This window comes from Sinohyriopsis cumingii, unplaced genomic scaffold, assembly GCF_028554795.1.
Source record: "Sinohyriopsis cumingii isolate HCF-2022 unplaced genomic scaffold, ASM2855479v2 utg001182l, whole genome shotgun sequence".
NCBI lineage: Eukaryota > Metazoa > Mollusca > Bivalvia > Unionida > Unionidae > Sinohyriopsis > Sinohyriopsis cumingii.
In genome coordinates, this window is record NW_028315970.1 from 178568 (window position 1) to 196792 (window position 18225).

The 18225-nt window shown below is 34.3% G+C and overlaps 1 protein-coding gene across 7 annotated transcripts in view; it reads left to right on the forward strand.

Moving 5' to 3' along the window:
- Nucleotides 1-18225, forward strand: part of LOC149772734 (uncharacterized) — an 88170-nt gene that overhangs the window by 56346 nt on the left and 13599 nt on the right. For 4 of the 7 annotated variants that reach the window (XM_089947426.1, XM_089947429.1, XM_089947424.1 and 1 more), the window contains 7 exons: nucleotides 346-411; nucleotides 1230-1313; nucleotides 2489-2554; nucleotides 8568-8769; nucleotides 9586-9702; nucleotides 10854-10961; nucleotides 16959-17036. In XM_089947426.1, the coding sequence (XP_089803552.1) occupies nucleotides 346-411; nucleotides 1230-1313; nucleotides 2489-2554; nucleotides 8568-8769; nucleotides 9586-9702; nucleotides 10854-10961; nucleotides 16959-17036 (721 nt within the window). The remainder of the gene's footprint in view (nucleotides 1-345; nucleotides 412-1229; nucleotides 1314-2488; nucleotides 2555-8567; nucleotides 8770-9585; nucleotides 9703-10853; nucleotides 10962-16958; nucleotides 17037-18225) is intronic. The other 3 variants (XM_089947425.1, XM_089947427.1, XM_089947430.1) reach the window with 3 other exon arrangements.

Here is an 18225-nt window from a genome sequence, read left to right on the forward strand (position 1 = left end):
TTTGTGTTGTCAAGTCTGGAAGATATTTTAATCCCAAAGATAGGTACGCCCGTTGGATTTGTTTTGTCTTGTAATAATGTTTGGTACTTTGGTTGCATTTGGGTTGGAATATAATTCTAAAAGCAGGGTTTAAAGTGTTGGATCTTAATTTGTTAAATGTGTATTGAGAAATGTATAATACAGAATAATGCTAAGTAACGTTCATTAGTTTAATCTGTCATACTTAAACTATTATGTCATGTTTCGCAGCGAATAGTTTGATTGTTGTTTCTTATACTTCACTGCATATGTGATGTGATTCTCACCACCGTTTTTTAAAGACGACAGTAAAATTATACTTTGCAGAGAAGTATTTGAACTCATCAACAAGAAAAGAACTTTGGAGAATGAGAAAACTGAGCTTCAGAGGAGGTACGGAGGTTATTTTATTTCGTGTTAGAAAATCGAGTCTGTTGGACCTATACTTTTTAGAACTACATCGGCTCTGGATAATAAAGCCATTTTCACATATGTTAGAAATTTTAGAGAAACCGAGGAACGATGTCATTGATTTGAGAATTTGGAATAAACAAATACATTTTAATTAATTGAATCGATGATGTGTCGGCATACAGGCCTTTAAAGTGCTTTATATTTTAAATCGAAACTGTTCCTCTCTTCAACCAGATGAGGGCGCTGAGCGCAAGAAGCGGCATGTTGATTTATGTCTTCATTTTAGAAGTCGAGCATTTCGAAGGTATCAAAACAATCAGCAAAACTGTCTGGAGTTTACTATACGAGGGAGTGATTTTTTTTCGTGTTAAAAGATTCATGAAGAGACCATTACAATTTACAGTTACAGTTTCGTAAGTCAGGCACAAGTCTCACTATAAATAGTAATATAAATTTAATAGTCAATAAATTTATCCTCGCATTTTAAAATAAACAAAATTTTCATCTGTAATGCAACGTACAAATCATGTTTTATTGTCATTAATGCTGTATATTTTATAACAATGGTACTTATCATTTCAGTTAATCTCACATACTAACATGCACACAGGATGATATTGCGCTTATGGATTTTACAATAGATAAATGTATAAAGTTCAAATGAGTATCTGAGCCAACGTTCATACATATCTTTGCGATGCGCTGCCTTACGTTTCATGTTTTGCATGGCATTCAATTTGTCAATTTGCAACATGGATGCATTTTTTGCTGCTATATGAATCATATATACATTCCAGGCTGGAGGAGGAAAGGCAAATTGTCAAGGATATGAAAAATTCGTGGAAACACGAAATCAAAGAAATGACGAAGAAACATGCCCAGTAAGTTCAATGTAATCTTTATCCTGAAAAGAAAACGGTATAGAGGTCTACAAATGTTTGCGCTTTAAGACCGCCTTTACACATTATTTTAAAATATCTTATGGGTACTTCTAAACGAAAGCTAGGCAAATCAATTTTTGTATTGGTAACCCTAACTGTCCACTAGGCAAATCACATTTCTTTTACCCGACATTGTTTTACAGAATGAGCTACTGAATATTAAAACAATGGTCTGCTGCCATTGTAAAAATGATTATGAACAACCACTGCTACATTAGCGGATGGTTCTGTAGAAAGTAACGGATGTTGAATAGAGTTGTTATGATCACATGTCATTTGTTTTTTACTTCATCATTGCGACATGCCATCCACATGCTAAATAACGAAAATTTAAACGTATTTTTAAAATCAGTGTATGATATATTTAAAAAGATGAGTCTAGAGATCTCACATTTAATACCAACATGGCTGAGTAACCAACATTATACAATATTTTGAGTGGTATACAGCTCGCAAAGTTTGATGGGACTTTTGGTCAGTAATGGGGTTTTCAACTTCTTTTGTGTAGTGACTGAACTACTTAGAACGAGTCGGTGAAGATGATATAGTTTAAATTATGTTTGCTTTCGACATAAATAAGGGCACAGTCAGCTGTAAATATCGATGCCCCATCTGGCAAGTGAATGTTTGAAGTGTAAGTTCCACTATCGAAGACTAGTGCAGCCATTATTGAAAATTAATGTGCAGTTCTTACATTCTGCGAAGCGTTTCCGATAAGAGTTACGAAAACTGTAATGTACTCTTCATTGTTTAATTAGCCTTATGGACTTTTGAATTTTATGTTTTGTATTCTCTAGGCTGGAAGATATCCTGATGCCATTTGGATTTGGTTTGTCTTGGAATAATGTTTTGTACTCGGATGCATTTGGTTTGGAATACACTTGTGAAAGAAGTGTTCTAAATGTTGGATCTTAATTTGTTTAATAGGTATTTGGAAACGTATAACATATATGAATGGTAAGTAACGTTCATTAACTTAATCTGTCATTCTTAAACTATTATATAACATATTTCGGAGCAAATAGTTTGATATTTTTTCTTATACGTGATTGCATATGTAATGTGAGTCTCACCACCGATATATTTAAAGGCGACAGTAAAATTATACTTTGCAGAGAAGTATTGGAACTCGTCAACAAGAAACGATCTTTGGAGAATGAGAAGTCTGAGCTTCAAAGCAGGTACGGGATATATTCACTATAATCTTTATCTTCAAAAAAAAATATTCTAGGGGTCTGGAAATGTTTGCACTTTAAGACCGCATTTCCACAGTATTTTAAAATATATTATGGGTTACACTAAATGACAACTTGGAAAATAACATCTCTTTCACCCAACAATGTTTTACAGAATGAGGTACGGGATATTGAAACAATGGTCAGCTACCATCGTAAAAATGATTATGAACACCCATTGTTACATTAGCAGATGGTTCTATAGAAATTAGGTATGTTGCCAAGGGTTTATCTGATCACATGACATTTATTTTTCACAGCAACATTCCATCCGGCCTGCCATATTCTAAATAAGGACATTTTGATGCTAGCTTTAAAATCAGCGTATTGTATTTTAAAATCAGATGTTCATAGAGATAAGACGATTTTAGCCTTTACCTTTAATACCAACATGGCTGAATAACCAACATTTTTCAATATTTTAAGTGGTACAGAGCTCGCCATTTTTACTTTTAAACCGCCCTTAAGGAGTACTATGAATTAGAAAAATATGTTTCTGTTAAATTGAACAGGAAATAATAGCCCGATCCCATTGCCTACTTGTACAGTAAACAATACAAAACTTTTCAAAAGCAAACTACCACCACATAAGTGGATTACGATACTGATGGTATAGAACAGTCTAACTTATACATTTTAAAAAATGTGATACGCTCGAACTACCAAGCTGTTAAATTTAAGAAGACATTCTGCGAAATGGTCATATTGAATAAACATTGATTGCATTCTGATGCAATTTGTTTGCAATGACACATGCTGTAAACAAATCATCCCCGTGTTCGTTTAATTTAATTTCGAATGCTAAATATGTGCAATCATACCAAATGTACGATTTTGTATTTTAAAGTCGAAGATAGGCAAGGGCTACTAATGACCTATTTAAATATGTATTAATACTGTCCGTTGTATAACCTATTAATGGTAATATATATATATATATATATATATATATATATATATATATATATATATATATATATATATATATATAATATTTGGACAAATCAGTAGCTACATTCAACTATTTGGTGCTTGTTCTCTTCTTCCTCTGTGCATCGATATGTTTTGTATTCGTAATTTTTGTCAGTATTTACCATGTTTAAAACGATAGATGCAAGGTAGGTTGTCCATGAGACTAATGTATTAATCCCCCTGAAACGAACATGATTTATAAGCAAGAATACTGCTGGTAAATTTATCTATCTATGTACCCATCTTTTAATCTATTTTTACTCTCTCTCTCTCTCTCTCTCTCTCTCTCTCTCTCTCTCTCTATGTGTGTGTATATATATATATATATATATATATATATATATATATATATATATATATATATATATATATATACTGAGTGGATGGTCAGTGAGTGTATTTTGAATTTCTACAGAAGGTAAAATGGTTTGCTTCCGTCTGCAGCTGTAGGCCTTCCGGTGTCTCTTCTATCGATGATGTGGTGAATATGCTATCGGTAAAGAACAAAGCCATTGTTATTAGAACCTAACAAGTTGGGATTTCAGCATTATATACTTTATATTCATCCTCATATTCTACGGAACAGTGTGAATGTATTGGCACTTTGGTTATCTCCACCGCTTTTATGAAACCCATCGCTTCTCTCACGAACATCACTTCTCTCCTGGATATACAACAGCAGTATTTTTTCTTTCCATTCCCTCACTACTACAACCACTGTAGGAACAAACGCTAATCTCCAAACTTCCTTCAGTGCAATGAATAAGTTTGTGGCCGGATCGACAATGGTAGGGAATTGAGGAATCAATGCCTGCTTCACTAATTCCCAGAACTTGTTGGAGTCTGCAAAAACTTACATTAATTTTGAAAGAAGATGAGCAGCAGTCAGATGCGGATGAACACCAATGAGTATTTTAAGATAAGGTATATCCCGCATCTGACCCTCACTAAGTGCCCACCTGTCTGGAGAAACAGTTTGCTCTCTCTAGTTGCAGATAAACATATAGCTCAGTGTATGTTGCTAGTCGTTTTATTGATAGACCTCATTGTTTCACCAATTCATCTAAATCGAAATGGGTGCTAATGACTGACAATTTAAGAACATGATGGTCAGAGGGTACACCAATACAATCTCAAAATATACACTTTTGTAGATATCGGAACATAGTTTGATTAACAAAATGACGCCACAGTATCAGATTAGTCAAACGGATATAACGGCAGAATAATAAACTTTTTCTTGTAGGATTCGCACTTACTGACGGTCCCGGGATTGCTCTCTTGTCATAAGCTACGACAAAGCTACATTATGCCTTAAAATGATATAAACGATGGATGCAAATTGTGTTCCACAACAAATGAATCATCAGCATTGATGGATGATAATGACAGCTTCCCTTTGAGAGAAAAATCTATCCATTCACAAAACACACACAGACACGCACACACACACATATATACATTATATATATATATATATATATATATATATATATATATATATATATATATATATATATATATATATATATATATATTGATTGATGCAAACAATTAGTTTCTTAAACTGTTCTTAGCCTTAGTATATCTCACAGTTGTAAACAGACAAATGCTAGGTTCAAATTCCAAGGCGTGTTAACATGTACCATGTGCCTCTTCACATTTTTCATTTCCCGACCACATAATTTACAGTCATCCAAATATTTAGTTTTCTTTCATGCAGTCTCCATTTGAAAGTTTCATAGAATCTGTTACGTTTGAAATGTAAGTCGTTTCTGTCAGGTGCATAACAACAGTGGATGAATAAAAACTGCCATAAACAGTGGGGTTTACAAACATTCTACGTATTTGAACCCATATAACCCGTATGTAATATTAATACAATTCATAGGAAAATATCACCTATGTACAAAGTACATGCTGTTGGGATTCAAATATAAATATGATCCAGCCTCTCCATTAGTCTTAACAAAACATACAAGCTGATTAAAAATGGTAGGATGAAGCAAAGTTGAGAGTTTGGTACCCCTCATTATTACTTATGTGTGATTAATTCATCACATAAATGATTTTAAAGAAAATTAGACGACATATTTAGTTGCTCACTAAATATCAACCAGATCAACAACCTAATTGATGTTCATACGATTTTATGAATTTCGGACAATATTCCATTTGGTTGCTAACGTCACAAAAGAAATGATCTGATTGACTTCTGAAAATTATTGACATTGAATAATGAATACAAATTGAGGCCATGAATTTTATGCAATGGTTTTTAGTTCGGATCACCATTATACTCTCCCAAACATGTCAACGTAACTTACAAGCTGAAGAGATTGGAGTAGTTTGGATATGTGTGATATACGCGCATATTTATCGATTCTTATCAGTCCCAGGAAAGCATATAAGCTAGCATAGAAACAGACCAAAACTGGTTATGTATTTTATATATAATTATTTGTATATTAATTTATGTAAAACAAGGACAGCTAATCCTAAAATGTTTTTAGAAAAGTAGATTCGTCGATCCATAAAACAGTATGATGCTCAGGCAGAACATGTAAGCTGTTAAAGGCACTTCCATTCGTAATAATGGACATAAAATTTGCCTCATAGTATCTGACAACACAAACTACACCATCTGATTTGCTGATAAAAAGCATACGGAAACATACAAACTAGCCTGACGAATGTATTCACTGTATTGACCAGGCGTCTTAATATTTATCCATGTGCGCCTCCTTTAAGTACTGTCTTCTTCGCTAGGTAGCAAAGAATCAATCATTTGGACTAAAATCGGAATGCGAAACACAAGTACCAGTGGTGTAATCCTGCGAATCGCCTAAGAGATATGGCACAGTGGCATCTGTATCGTCTCCTAACATGTATGGCAGAGTTTCGTCATGCTAAATAGTGTAACTTGTGCTACAGTGTCAGAAATTACCTATTCTTTATCATCTGCCTCATTTAGTAATGGTGATACATTGAGACTGTCGTGTACGTTTCTTTTAGTGGATGATTCCCAGGTGTATATTATATCTCGACTACTGTATGAATTAACCAGTATATTCAGGCCATATTCTCTTGTTGGCCTTAGTTGCTCATAGGTAATCCTGTCCCTTGCAAGCTTTGACGTTTAACTGAGTAATCTGTTCAAGAAAAGTTGCCAATTTCACATATTTTTAAACCGATCAACTCTGTCAAAGATGCATATATTTCCTTCTTTGCTCTTATGACATGTAATTAATATGTCTACGTGTATTAGATATCCTGCATGGTTTGAACCCAAAGCACTTCTACCATGTTTGTTGCCCTTTTACTACGATACGAACCAGAGCAACATTTTATATTTCGGTCACTATTCCTGGAAGTTGTGTATAAGTATAATCTCTTCTTAAGAGTATCTAAGGTCTTGGTTTGTCCTAAGTACCCCAAATTATGAGTCATGACAGAAGTGCAAAACTCTATTCATAACTATCTAGCGTTTCCTTGATAATATTCCACTGTGATGTTTTAGTCTGACATATTAGCGACTTATATAATATGAGACGCACCGATCCCATACTAACAACGGTGCTCTAACCATGTCATGACCAGTTCCACATCTCTGTCTTTCAGCAAAATGTATCTCACACTGCTGAGTGACAGAACCTCAATGAAATTTGACACGGGATGAATATTTCTCTGCATTTGATTGTACATCCCTATATTATACACAGCATCTACGTTATCCCTTACCCAATCAAACGTCGATGTACACGCCGCCTGCAATACGCACCGCTTTCACTTGGAAGTATTTTCCTCATGTAAACATGCAGAATAGGAGCCGCACCTTTGCAAATCATAGTCAGTACAACTCAAGGCATCAGTGTTGACCCTGATCCCTTCCCTTTCGATGTATTGGCTTCAATTAATATAGCGTTAGTTCCTCCAAACATCACAAAAGTTGTATGTCCATATGTTTAGAGCTAGTTAGCTACGGCAGGCTGTTTCGATCTATTTTACTAAAACAAGTTGCCCAGCACAAAATGCCAAAAGTGCCGACAAAATTTAACTACAGACAGAAGCTGCGTCTGTTTTTTGTTTTTATTTAGTAAGTTATCTTATCAAGACGTTCCATTGTATCAATGAAAAAGTAAAATGTATACAAAATAAAGATATTAAATTTATATGAACTTGAAGGTAACAAACTATAATTATAAAATTAAATACTATCTTTCTTGATTGCTTGCAACTCAATCGCAATTTTAAGTAAAATGACAATGCGAGCATATTACTATTTTGTTTTTGATGCAACAAAAAATAAACAATGAATAACAATGATGTAAATTTCTTCTAGAGGTTTCTTTTTAATCTAATTCAGATACAGATTACTAAGTTACATTTACTTCGACAAGAAAAAACATACTTGAAATGTTATTGCTCTCGTTTTAAGAGACATTTAAACATTTAAAAGACTTATGAGTGCCATATCGTCTGCTTTTCAAAACATCATGTTCTTTTATTGTTGAACGTCAAACTGACATATCTCATTTCGAAAGATTTAAAGAAGACCGACTTGCAGGCTTACCAGCAAAAAGAGGCTAATATTGTTGCAAAATATAACAAGAAGATGTTTGAATGGCATCGACAATCAATCAAATCAACGGGAACAAATCTCCTAGCTCGAACAGAAAAGAGATGAACTATTAATTAGGTGAATATTACCATTGGAGATCCACTGACGAAATTATATTGCCCCGTATTTGCTCGTAATGTCCATGTATCTCTGAGAGGTGCATAAAAAAAGGAGCAAACTGTTGTGATGCATAATCGTTGACTTGGCAATACGTACAGAAAAGAGTGCAAGATACATAAGTCAGTAAGAGTAGTTATGACAAGATCAGATAGTTTTTGTCAATTGTATACACCATGCATATGAATAGTCGCAATATGTGTTTTGTAAATTTTGATCTAATGTCAAATTTTCTTACATGAATTTAAGGTTGAGTAAATTGGCGGGAGACAGACTTACGCACGAAAATACGAACATAGCAGACTTGAGTGATTTAGACAGGCCAACCAATTTATCAGTATTCTACTCTGAGCTTTATGACAATGAATGGACGGATGCTTTTGAAGAACTGATTTCACGTCCTGGTTTCGATGAGCAAGAGGCAATTGCAAAACTGCTAAAAATTCTCCTGGTAGGTAATGATGCTTTTCTACACCATTTTACCACCGTAACATTTACATTAACAATTAAGGTTGCTTTCAATAAAGCTTTGTAAAATTATATATATATATATATATATATATATATATATATATATATATATATATATATATATATATATATATATATATATATATATATATATCGAGTGTGTGTGTGTGTGCGCGTGTGTGTGTGTGTGTGTGCGCGTGTGTGTGTGTGTGTGTGTGTTTGCATGTGGGTATCCATACGAAATATACCTTCAAGTAAATTATGTTGATAGTAACAAAATGAAATTTAATTGTATACATTGTGTCACATCGAGTCACACACTAAGGAATGCAATAAGATAATTAAAAAAGATGTATATGGACATATAACTATATATATAACTCTGCAATACACTAGATGAACAAAAGGTGGGGTGAGATAATAACATTCTTTAATATAACAATCATTTCATTAAATATCAGAAACAACTAAACATGATGTGTCAAGAAAAGAATTTACAATTCAGTTGAAATGAGTGTACCGTGTTTAATGTGGTACTAACTTTATCGGCTTAGGTGCTTGCAGCAAAGTACCAACTTTAGTACACAGCAAACAATGGTCATTCTTTTTAAAGAATAAGACATTCTCTCCAGCATACGAAATTAAGTACCAACTAACGCATTATTTTTCCTCTAAACAGGAACAAACTATACTCACAAAAGAACTCAAATCAATGTGTTCCAAAATTTAAGATATATCTCGGTTTCGTGGTAGGATCTGTTGCCTCCTGCTTACATTAGTTTTTATTCTCATCCAGACGTCATTCCACGTATGCCGACAAATTACCTGGCAGAGGTACGAAGCAATGAAGGCAGTGTCGTCTACGTTAGAAATAGTGAAGATAATTCCATCTTGTGCAGGAATGGTTCAAGAGGTATTGTGTTGATTCAAGGGTGGAAATCCGCACTGAAATTACAAAATCCCAGTCCTGACTCCTAATTTCTAGCAGTAAATCATTTTACAAGAAACTCAGAATAATAAGCCCCCCCCCCCCCATGAGCAAACGTTTCTGAAAGAGATGTGCTTTGTAATCTGTTCTCCTACAGAATGAGAGTAATTAATGAATCTGCCAGAATAAATACATACAACGGTCAAGAAGTCGAAAGAAACAAACTTCAGTTAAAATAATAAAAATGCATTTTTTAAAGAATTTATGTCTTGTTTCCTGTCAGGTTTTCAAACAATAGTTTAGGTATATTAATGCGTGAGAGATTTCCATTAAGAAATAGCTTTGAATTTGAAACATTTGTCAATCTAAGCAGTTAAATTAATAATTCAATCTAAAATTCTAAAATTTGCAGAAACATCAAACGTATAACTGATTCGATTTTATGTTGTCTTCTGACATTTCGATATATTTATACAACATCTACGCGATGCTACTTACACACTTACTAACAAATAATAGTATTTACTCAAAATAACTAATTAAGTGTGGCACTCATTGCTAACTCTTCTACGAAAAAATGTCAAACAGAAGTACTTGATATCATTAATCTTGGTTAGCAACAATAAACGTTAATCTAGGCATACGACATTTACTTTAGTGCCGAGTATATTAAAGTTTGCACTTTATTTGGATGAGTTTCAATGTCAGCAACATTCTTTAACTGGTTTTAATTATATTTAAAAAATCTCTAATGTAAATCTAAAGTGGCTACTTTGATATATCACAAAGAATAGAAACAATTCATTGTTGTTGCTAAAGCTGTTATTCTGTTTTGTCTTGAAACTTCACGGTGATTATAGGCACGCACACACACGCACACACACACACACACACACACACACATATATTTACACATAGAGAGAGATAGATAGATAGATAGATAGATAGATAGATAGATAGATAGATAGATAGACAGGCAGGCAGTCAGGCAGACACAGACAGACAGATAGATAGATAGATAGATAGATAGATAGATAGATAGATAGATAGATAGATAGATAGATATAATGTATCATGATTATTATGAATTATTTTTTGAACAAATCTAATAGTGTCATTTAATTTCTCTTGCATAGAAGAAGTTTGTAAAGGAAGACACGCCTGTATCGCCCGAATCTGGTGTCAATACTGAAACGTCAGAGATTCAAAATCCATCTAGTAAATCTGAAGCAGGAACCAAAGAAGTAAGTGATCTATCTGAAGCGGATCTTTCTCATTTGCAGTGCATTTTGCATGACTCTGTATGGTTTATGTTGGGAAATTGTTGGATACCTAAGGAAAACTAACCGAATGCTAAAGCCGGCCAGCATGGAAAGATATAATCCGGCATTACTTTAAGAAGTGCAAAAACGAAAAAACAAATGCCTTTATTTTTACTTGTATAGGTATCAATTTATTAGATACAAGAATGATTGAAAGAAGGCAGCTCTGATCTGTCTGCGTTCATTTTCTTCAAACTTAAATGTTGCTAAATATGTGTTTTGACTGATTGTTACGTCAATTTGATTACAATAAAATCATGATCAGGTCTATAAATTGCAGAGACGTTAAATATACACTTCAGATATCTCTCAGTTTTGGATAAAAGCTACATTGCCATAGACAATGTAGCTTTTAACCAATATTGAGAGGTATCTGAAGTGTAGATTTAAAACTATATAACTTTTGTGCAGTAGCAATATTTTTCAACTGTTATATTTAATCTTCAGTTCTGTAACTATCAGCTGAGGTCAACCACACCATCCCGTTCTAAATCAGTATTTCACCCGTGACAATTGCTTATACTGAAGATACTTTTTATCCCGACTACAATCAATGTATGCACTGACTTATTGGATTCTAAGTCAGATCCTTATTATTTGCACCCATTGGAGTTCTAGATCTTAAGAGCTTCATTTGAAGCGAGCTTCAGGCCTTGCATTAAAACTTAAAACTACAAAATGTAGCCTCCAATTGTCTTGACAAAAGGGAAACAACCATTCCCGAGCGAGAGGAAACAATACAAAAACGTATTCGCTGGTATATTCTTGTTGCCCGTCTGACATTCGTGATTAATTGAAAACAAAAATAACATTTCTTGTGAATCGTCAATGAAGAAAACCGAAAACATGATATATGATGCAAGAATCCTAGCATCTTAAAGGAACTAATCATAAACTGGATCTAATGTGAGGTTTTCTAACGTACTGGTGTAAATTATTAACATGTAAGCTAAGTTTTTCAGACCCAGTGCGAGTCGAAAACCACGTGTGAGGAACATAAGACCCTAATAAAAACTGTAATTAAGCAAATCAAAGCGAAATTACAGCTATTAATGGAACAAAGCAAGAAATTGTGTGATGAGCATAAAGAACAAGATAAGTAGCATTGGCTAAACAGTACAAGCAGGATGATGTAATGCTAACATAAATCCAGCAAAGGAATTGTAATGATTGATGTCAGTGCGAAAATGAGTGTACCAATCTATAAAAGATCGCTACGATTGGGCAAAGCAAAGGTGCCGCTAAAAGACAAATATAATAAACATATAGAAAAATCCGACCTCTTAAGATATGTGAACGAAGAACGTTGATTGTACGCAACGTTCTCTTAATTGATCAGAGGGCGTTTTGCCAAAGGATACTTTTGCTGCTGACTGTATCACCAGTATGACACGTTCTTCAATTAAAGCCAAAGCTAATGACATCAATTCTTACAGATTTAAACATAATATCGATCTTAGTTCTTGATTGGAAAGTACTTTAAAGGTTAAAAAATTTCGCTGTAGCTGAAACTGGGGATAATGGAATTCTTGGGCTTGATTTTGCATGTCTGAATAGGTGAGACGTCAGAATTATTAATGTAAACTAATTGTGCAAGGATATAAATTCTCATGTTATGTTATGTTGCCATCATATTATTTTGACTGAGGACATGAAGATCACAGTAAATCGGACGTTTTTACTCGAGGACGTATGCTGATTTTAAGATGCGGGAGGATGTCAGCGGAATTGTTACCATGCCTGATATTCAGTATGAAAATATAATACTCGTCACGTTAGCAGTTGTTAAAGCGACGGGCGGAACTATGCCAATATGGTTATTGAATCCGACTAAAAATTTAGTAAATTTGGAGGCCGGTGTTTTGTGAGTTAAATAATCAGTAGCTGTTCTAACAACACATTTTCTTCCTTGTCAGTCCTTTGGAAACCAAATGAGTATACTTCAGACTTCCTAGTAACAGTTCCGCTAGCTTAGCAACTATGAAAACACAAACTGTAAAAAAACTGTTTTGGAACTTTTTGTATGTGGAACGACTGAACACACAATTTCGACCAAATGTTTTAGAAATGTTTTTCACCAGATTTTCACAGATTAGTTAAGGCTTGTCCCTTTAGAAAATATTCGGCGTCCTTAGCAACCATTTGAAAAACTATTTTCACGATCTTCTCCACGATATTTAGGACATACTATATCAGATGTGTGTCCGCGGTGTATTCAGCTAGACAACAGAGCTGCATTCTCAACATTCAGGTGAAATTCCTATATTCTGGATCCTCCGAAACCTCGACCAAGCTTCCACGATAACCAGACGGAAAGCTATTTTCAGCTTTTTCTTGAGAATCGTTAATACACCAAGATGAAACTAGGTAGGCAAATTTCAGAGAAAATGATCTGTATGAATTGTGTTCTAGGGTGCTCCTCTATAAACGACGCGCTTTCCAAACCACACATATTAAGGACTACGTTTCGACTTCCCCCCCCCCCACGAACTTTTCAACTTCTGTCATTTATATTGTTACAAACAATTGTATTAGTCTCTCTGCTTGTATGTAGTTTTACGTAGATCTTTTATTTTTCCATAGCATCATGTTTTGATTTCTACTTCGGATTGGCTCAGCTATGTTTGGTCAAACTTAGTTTCGATATTTATCAGCACATTATGTACTTTAATTGCATTCGGGAAGTCTGTTCTAGCAACGGTATAGGTTTCAAAGCAAGAAATGGAATACGTGAAGACGTCCAAATGATATTTATCTCAGTCAATGTTTCTGGAACCAAAATGGCTGGAAATAATCCTGATATATGTGTTTTTCGTTCAAAGTCTCCTTACGGTTTTCTATTAATTGTGGCGTTTGGACCAGGTGAGATATATGAGAGCCACGTGGTCCTCGTATTTTTCTTGGGGTTTTTTTTCATCTTTCCGACTTGACGTTAAAGCTTCTTTTATAAATATATTTTCGATACAGGTGACATCATATTGATGATGTCCGGAATCAGACGGCCTTTATTTTTACTTGAGGGAATTACACGTGTCTCACCTCGTCAATGTGTCAACTATACTGTATCGCCTGAGCTCGTAATAAAGTTCTTCACTATTACATGTAATAAGGTCATGGTCAAATGAAATCGTCAAATCTGCACTTTACACACATGTTGACCGGTTAGGTTATATTTTCGGCTTTCCCAAAAAATTACGAACTGATCCGCCTACGTCTCAACGGCCAAACAAAATAAATGCAGCAAGTAGTTGTTTGGCGTTACAATGTTTCAACAGAAGTTCATCAGGCTCGGAATACACCTTTCAAAGCAGAAAACTGAACGATGTGATAAAAAAAAAATTTCTTCTTTCGTGTATAACATACCGAACACGCATTTAAATTATATTATGTTTCATTGTGCTGCTTCACCACGACACTTATTTCATGTCACCTGTCATATGTGTCTAAACTGCTATAACTACCAAATAATGGTCCAGAAATATTCAAAACGTGTTATCACTGGCATTAATTTATCCATATTTATGTCATTTAAACTATTTGTTTTGTATTATCAAGTCGACCAACGTTTGAGCGCTGGTATTGTTATGCCCGTTATTCGTATGTGTTTACATATTGTCAAATGTCTCTTAATTCACCTAAACATCAAATCACTGTGGTCTAACGTTTGTTCTCAGGTTAGTTATGTTTTCATGTTTTCTTTCGTTACGTTCTCAATATATTAAACCTATTTCACAAACATTCAGGATAAGTTTTATCTTGATTTATACTGAGATGAGAAAACAATAATATTCAAGCTAAGTCATGTGTGAGTTTATGTTTCACTTTGAAACTTGGACCAAAGTTCATCCAGTCTCATGGAAACAGGCTCAAGAGTAGGTCTCAAAACTTTCAATTCAGCCATCAAAATAGTACGCTGCCACTTAATTTACACGTTCAAGTGCAGTTTTTATTGTATATGCTGCTTATTAATCGTCTGCATCATTAAGCCATTCATATGTACATTAATTTAACACTGGTTCAACCCTGTGATAAGCAAGCATTGTATGTTATTGCAGCCCTATGAGAAGTATGTTGCAATAACGTATCCGGCCACTATGGTGGCTCAGTTGTAAGTTTAGTCTCACCTCCATTGATTAACAGATTCCAGTCCTGACTAGGTCAGTATGAACTGGTTATCAGGGTGTACATGTATGTACTTTACTCCCTGAAAGTAGTAACTATATTCTGCAAGTTTCTTATTATTGGCAACCGGATACGTTTTACTAATAAACAAATTGCTACAATATGAAATAGAAAATGAATAAACATGTTCGTCTAGCCTACTAATTTAGCATAAAAACGTCTACGGAGAAGAGCTAAATTCTAAATTACTATTGCAAAATGATTTTAATTATTGTTCCACAGTGAGAGTTTCTTTTAGCTTGCACCAAATTATATGAAAGTACTTTTTGCGGTTTTCTTTAAAACAAGCGTTAAATTATATAATGAAAACAAGTAAAATAATATTTTGATATGTTGATCCGGTGATATAACATCTTTAAAACCTTCCGTTCGATACACTGATTTGATGATATTTAATATGATATTCTCAATGTAAATGCTACACAAAACGATCAGTACAATATTACATCGAACACTGGCAATTTACAGTTGGATAAGTGGGATAGTTTGGATGCCATTGCAAAGAAATAACCTCAAGCACCGAACGCCCTCTATATGCAAGACATCAAATTCTGCCCTTAAAATATTTATTGCAACGAAAGAGAGACATATTAAAGCTTTAGTAGTTTTGTCTTTGTCTATCACTATGTAATAATTACATTTTATCATTTTGCGTTGATCGATTATTAAAATTACATAATGCTAGACCATGCAAAAATACCTTCAGTATGCATGACGAGGCACATAGTTTCAATTATAAAAACAAGTTTGCTCTGATTCTTAGCTTTTCTGCGCATGTCATTAGAGAACAAAACGTAACCAAATCAATGTCAAACAAATCGGTATCGCTGCTTGTACCAATATTTCACTCCATGACAGACGTTTGCCAAAATGTATTATATAGTCATCAACTTATGTTTAATTGAACATCAAACGGAACAATCTGACAATAAAGTTGACTACAAACATTTATAGTATTATTTTAATGTTTCATTCCCTGTTTCAAACACAATTTCTATTTCAATATTTAATTTGAATCATGATAACGCATTTTTTGTACAGCTTATGGAAGTAAAATGAAATCAATATGACATTTACTGGGCAACATTTTAGATTATTCAATAGCTACCTAAATATTATAAATGTAGCTGGTAATTCAAACGTGCTGTGGCGTATTGATCTCAAGAAAAAAATCTTATGAAAAATTATTTGTTATCGTTCGTTCCAATAATTTTAAATAATGATAGCAAACGAGAAAACCAACACAATCAATATTTGACACCATTATATTGCATAAGACAAATACCACCTGACTTGAAACTGCTTCACGAACATTATGTTTCAAATTATATATTTAGGCTACATTAGGATTTTAAATAAATAGGTTGCGTAAGAAACATATATTTTATGGCATCAATTTGGAAATGTTGCTCATAAATAAATGCTTTATTAATTCACATTTGAGTCCTCGCTAGCTATTCACAATAGGCGTTGCTGTTTCAAGGGATGTGACGTTTGCAATCAATTTCTGTAATGTATCATATGTTGGAATAAATGTATGATGTATTCGTTACAATTTGATTAAAATTAGAAGAATCTTGAATAAAAGTCAACCCTTTCCCTGTAATATAATATAAGGTGAATCTAGACCTGTCTATATATTGTCACGTTCTCGATAGTTGTCAACCCTGTATTATGCAACTCCTCAAGCGTCCATCAATAGTCAGTGACTGTACATAATGCTTGTTTCATTCTTAGACTACAGCAAATGAGGGGACAGATTCGATAAATTGGGATCGTAGCGAAGACCACAGCAGAGACAAAGCAACAGTTAAGGTCATTAAATTAGACCCGCACATACTTTATCTCTCTCTCTCTCTCTCTCTCTCTCTCTCTCTCTCTCTCTCTCGTTTCCTTTTATGTTCAAAGGAGTAACACACTGCTTAAAGAGACATATCTTTTCATACAAGTAACGATCGCGCCAGTGACTTATATAATAATGTTAAAACAAGATTAATATTGGCTTATGTTAGACAATGAAGACCGAACTGGAAATGAATTCCGTATTAACTGCAAACCCCTCGACACATTTCAACCTTTTAGATAATATCTTATTTATTTCGCCTGAGTGGTATAAATTACATATGCTGTTGCATATAGTACATACACACACACAAATATATATTTATGCGTTCATGCACATGTAGAAGAGGGATGCGAGGTATTGTCAGAACGAAAGTGAATGAGAACGATGGTTTGTATTATTAACGTGTTTTATGAGATTGTAAAATTAAATGTACATGCACCAGCCTACTCTTTCCGACATCGATAGAGAGTGAAAGAACAGAATACCCTAGGTCAGTCGTGCAAATATTACAAAGTCAGAGTAAATGGGCACATAATTAAAACAAAGACAAACGTTGTGTTTGATGCTGGCCACTTTCGTGACTTTGTAATGAACATAAATGATATTAGAAAACCAAATATTTGCTATGTATTTACAGCATAACATAAATATGTGGACAAAGTCTATAGCGTAAACGTGCTAAGAAATTGAACAATGAGACACAGCATATAATACAGACATTTTTTGAGGCTGCAACCGCCACAAACAGAAATACAGCAAATAGAGATTGCTGTATTTCTGGCAGCCACAAAAAGGTAGGTGGGGCAAAGAACAAAAATATCCAGCATCAAAGAAGAGATCAATGTTGATCATAATTAAACCGATGAATTCTGTATTGCCGGGGCAGTAGAACACCCTCATACTCCCCGGTAGTTAGAATATATCCAGCATATATGGAGGATTGGGAAGAAACTTTAAAACGGATGCGCGTACTTCCTGAATGCGCTGTAGGTCTTCCGGGGCTGTTAGAGTACCATCATACGCTCTTGGCGGTCGAAAAGGCAGGTGGACAAAGACTAGTCCGGGTCGAGTGAATGATATCCCAGCAAAGCACGGTCGATGCTCATGGTTCTAGGTCGGTGAAACCCACAAGACCTGAAAGAAGAATTAGAACACATG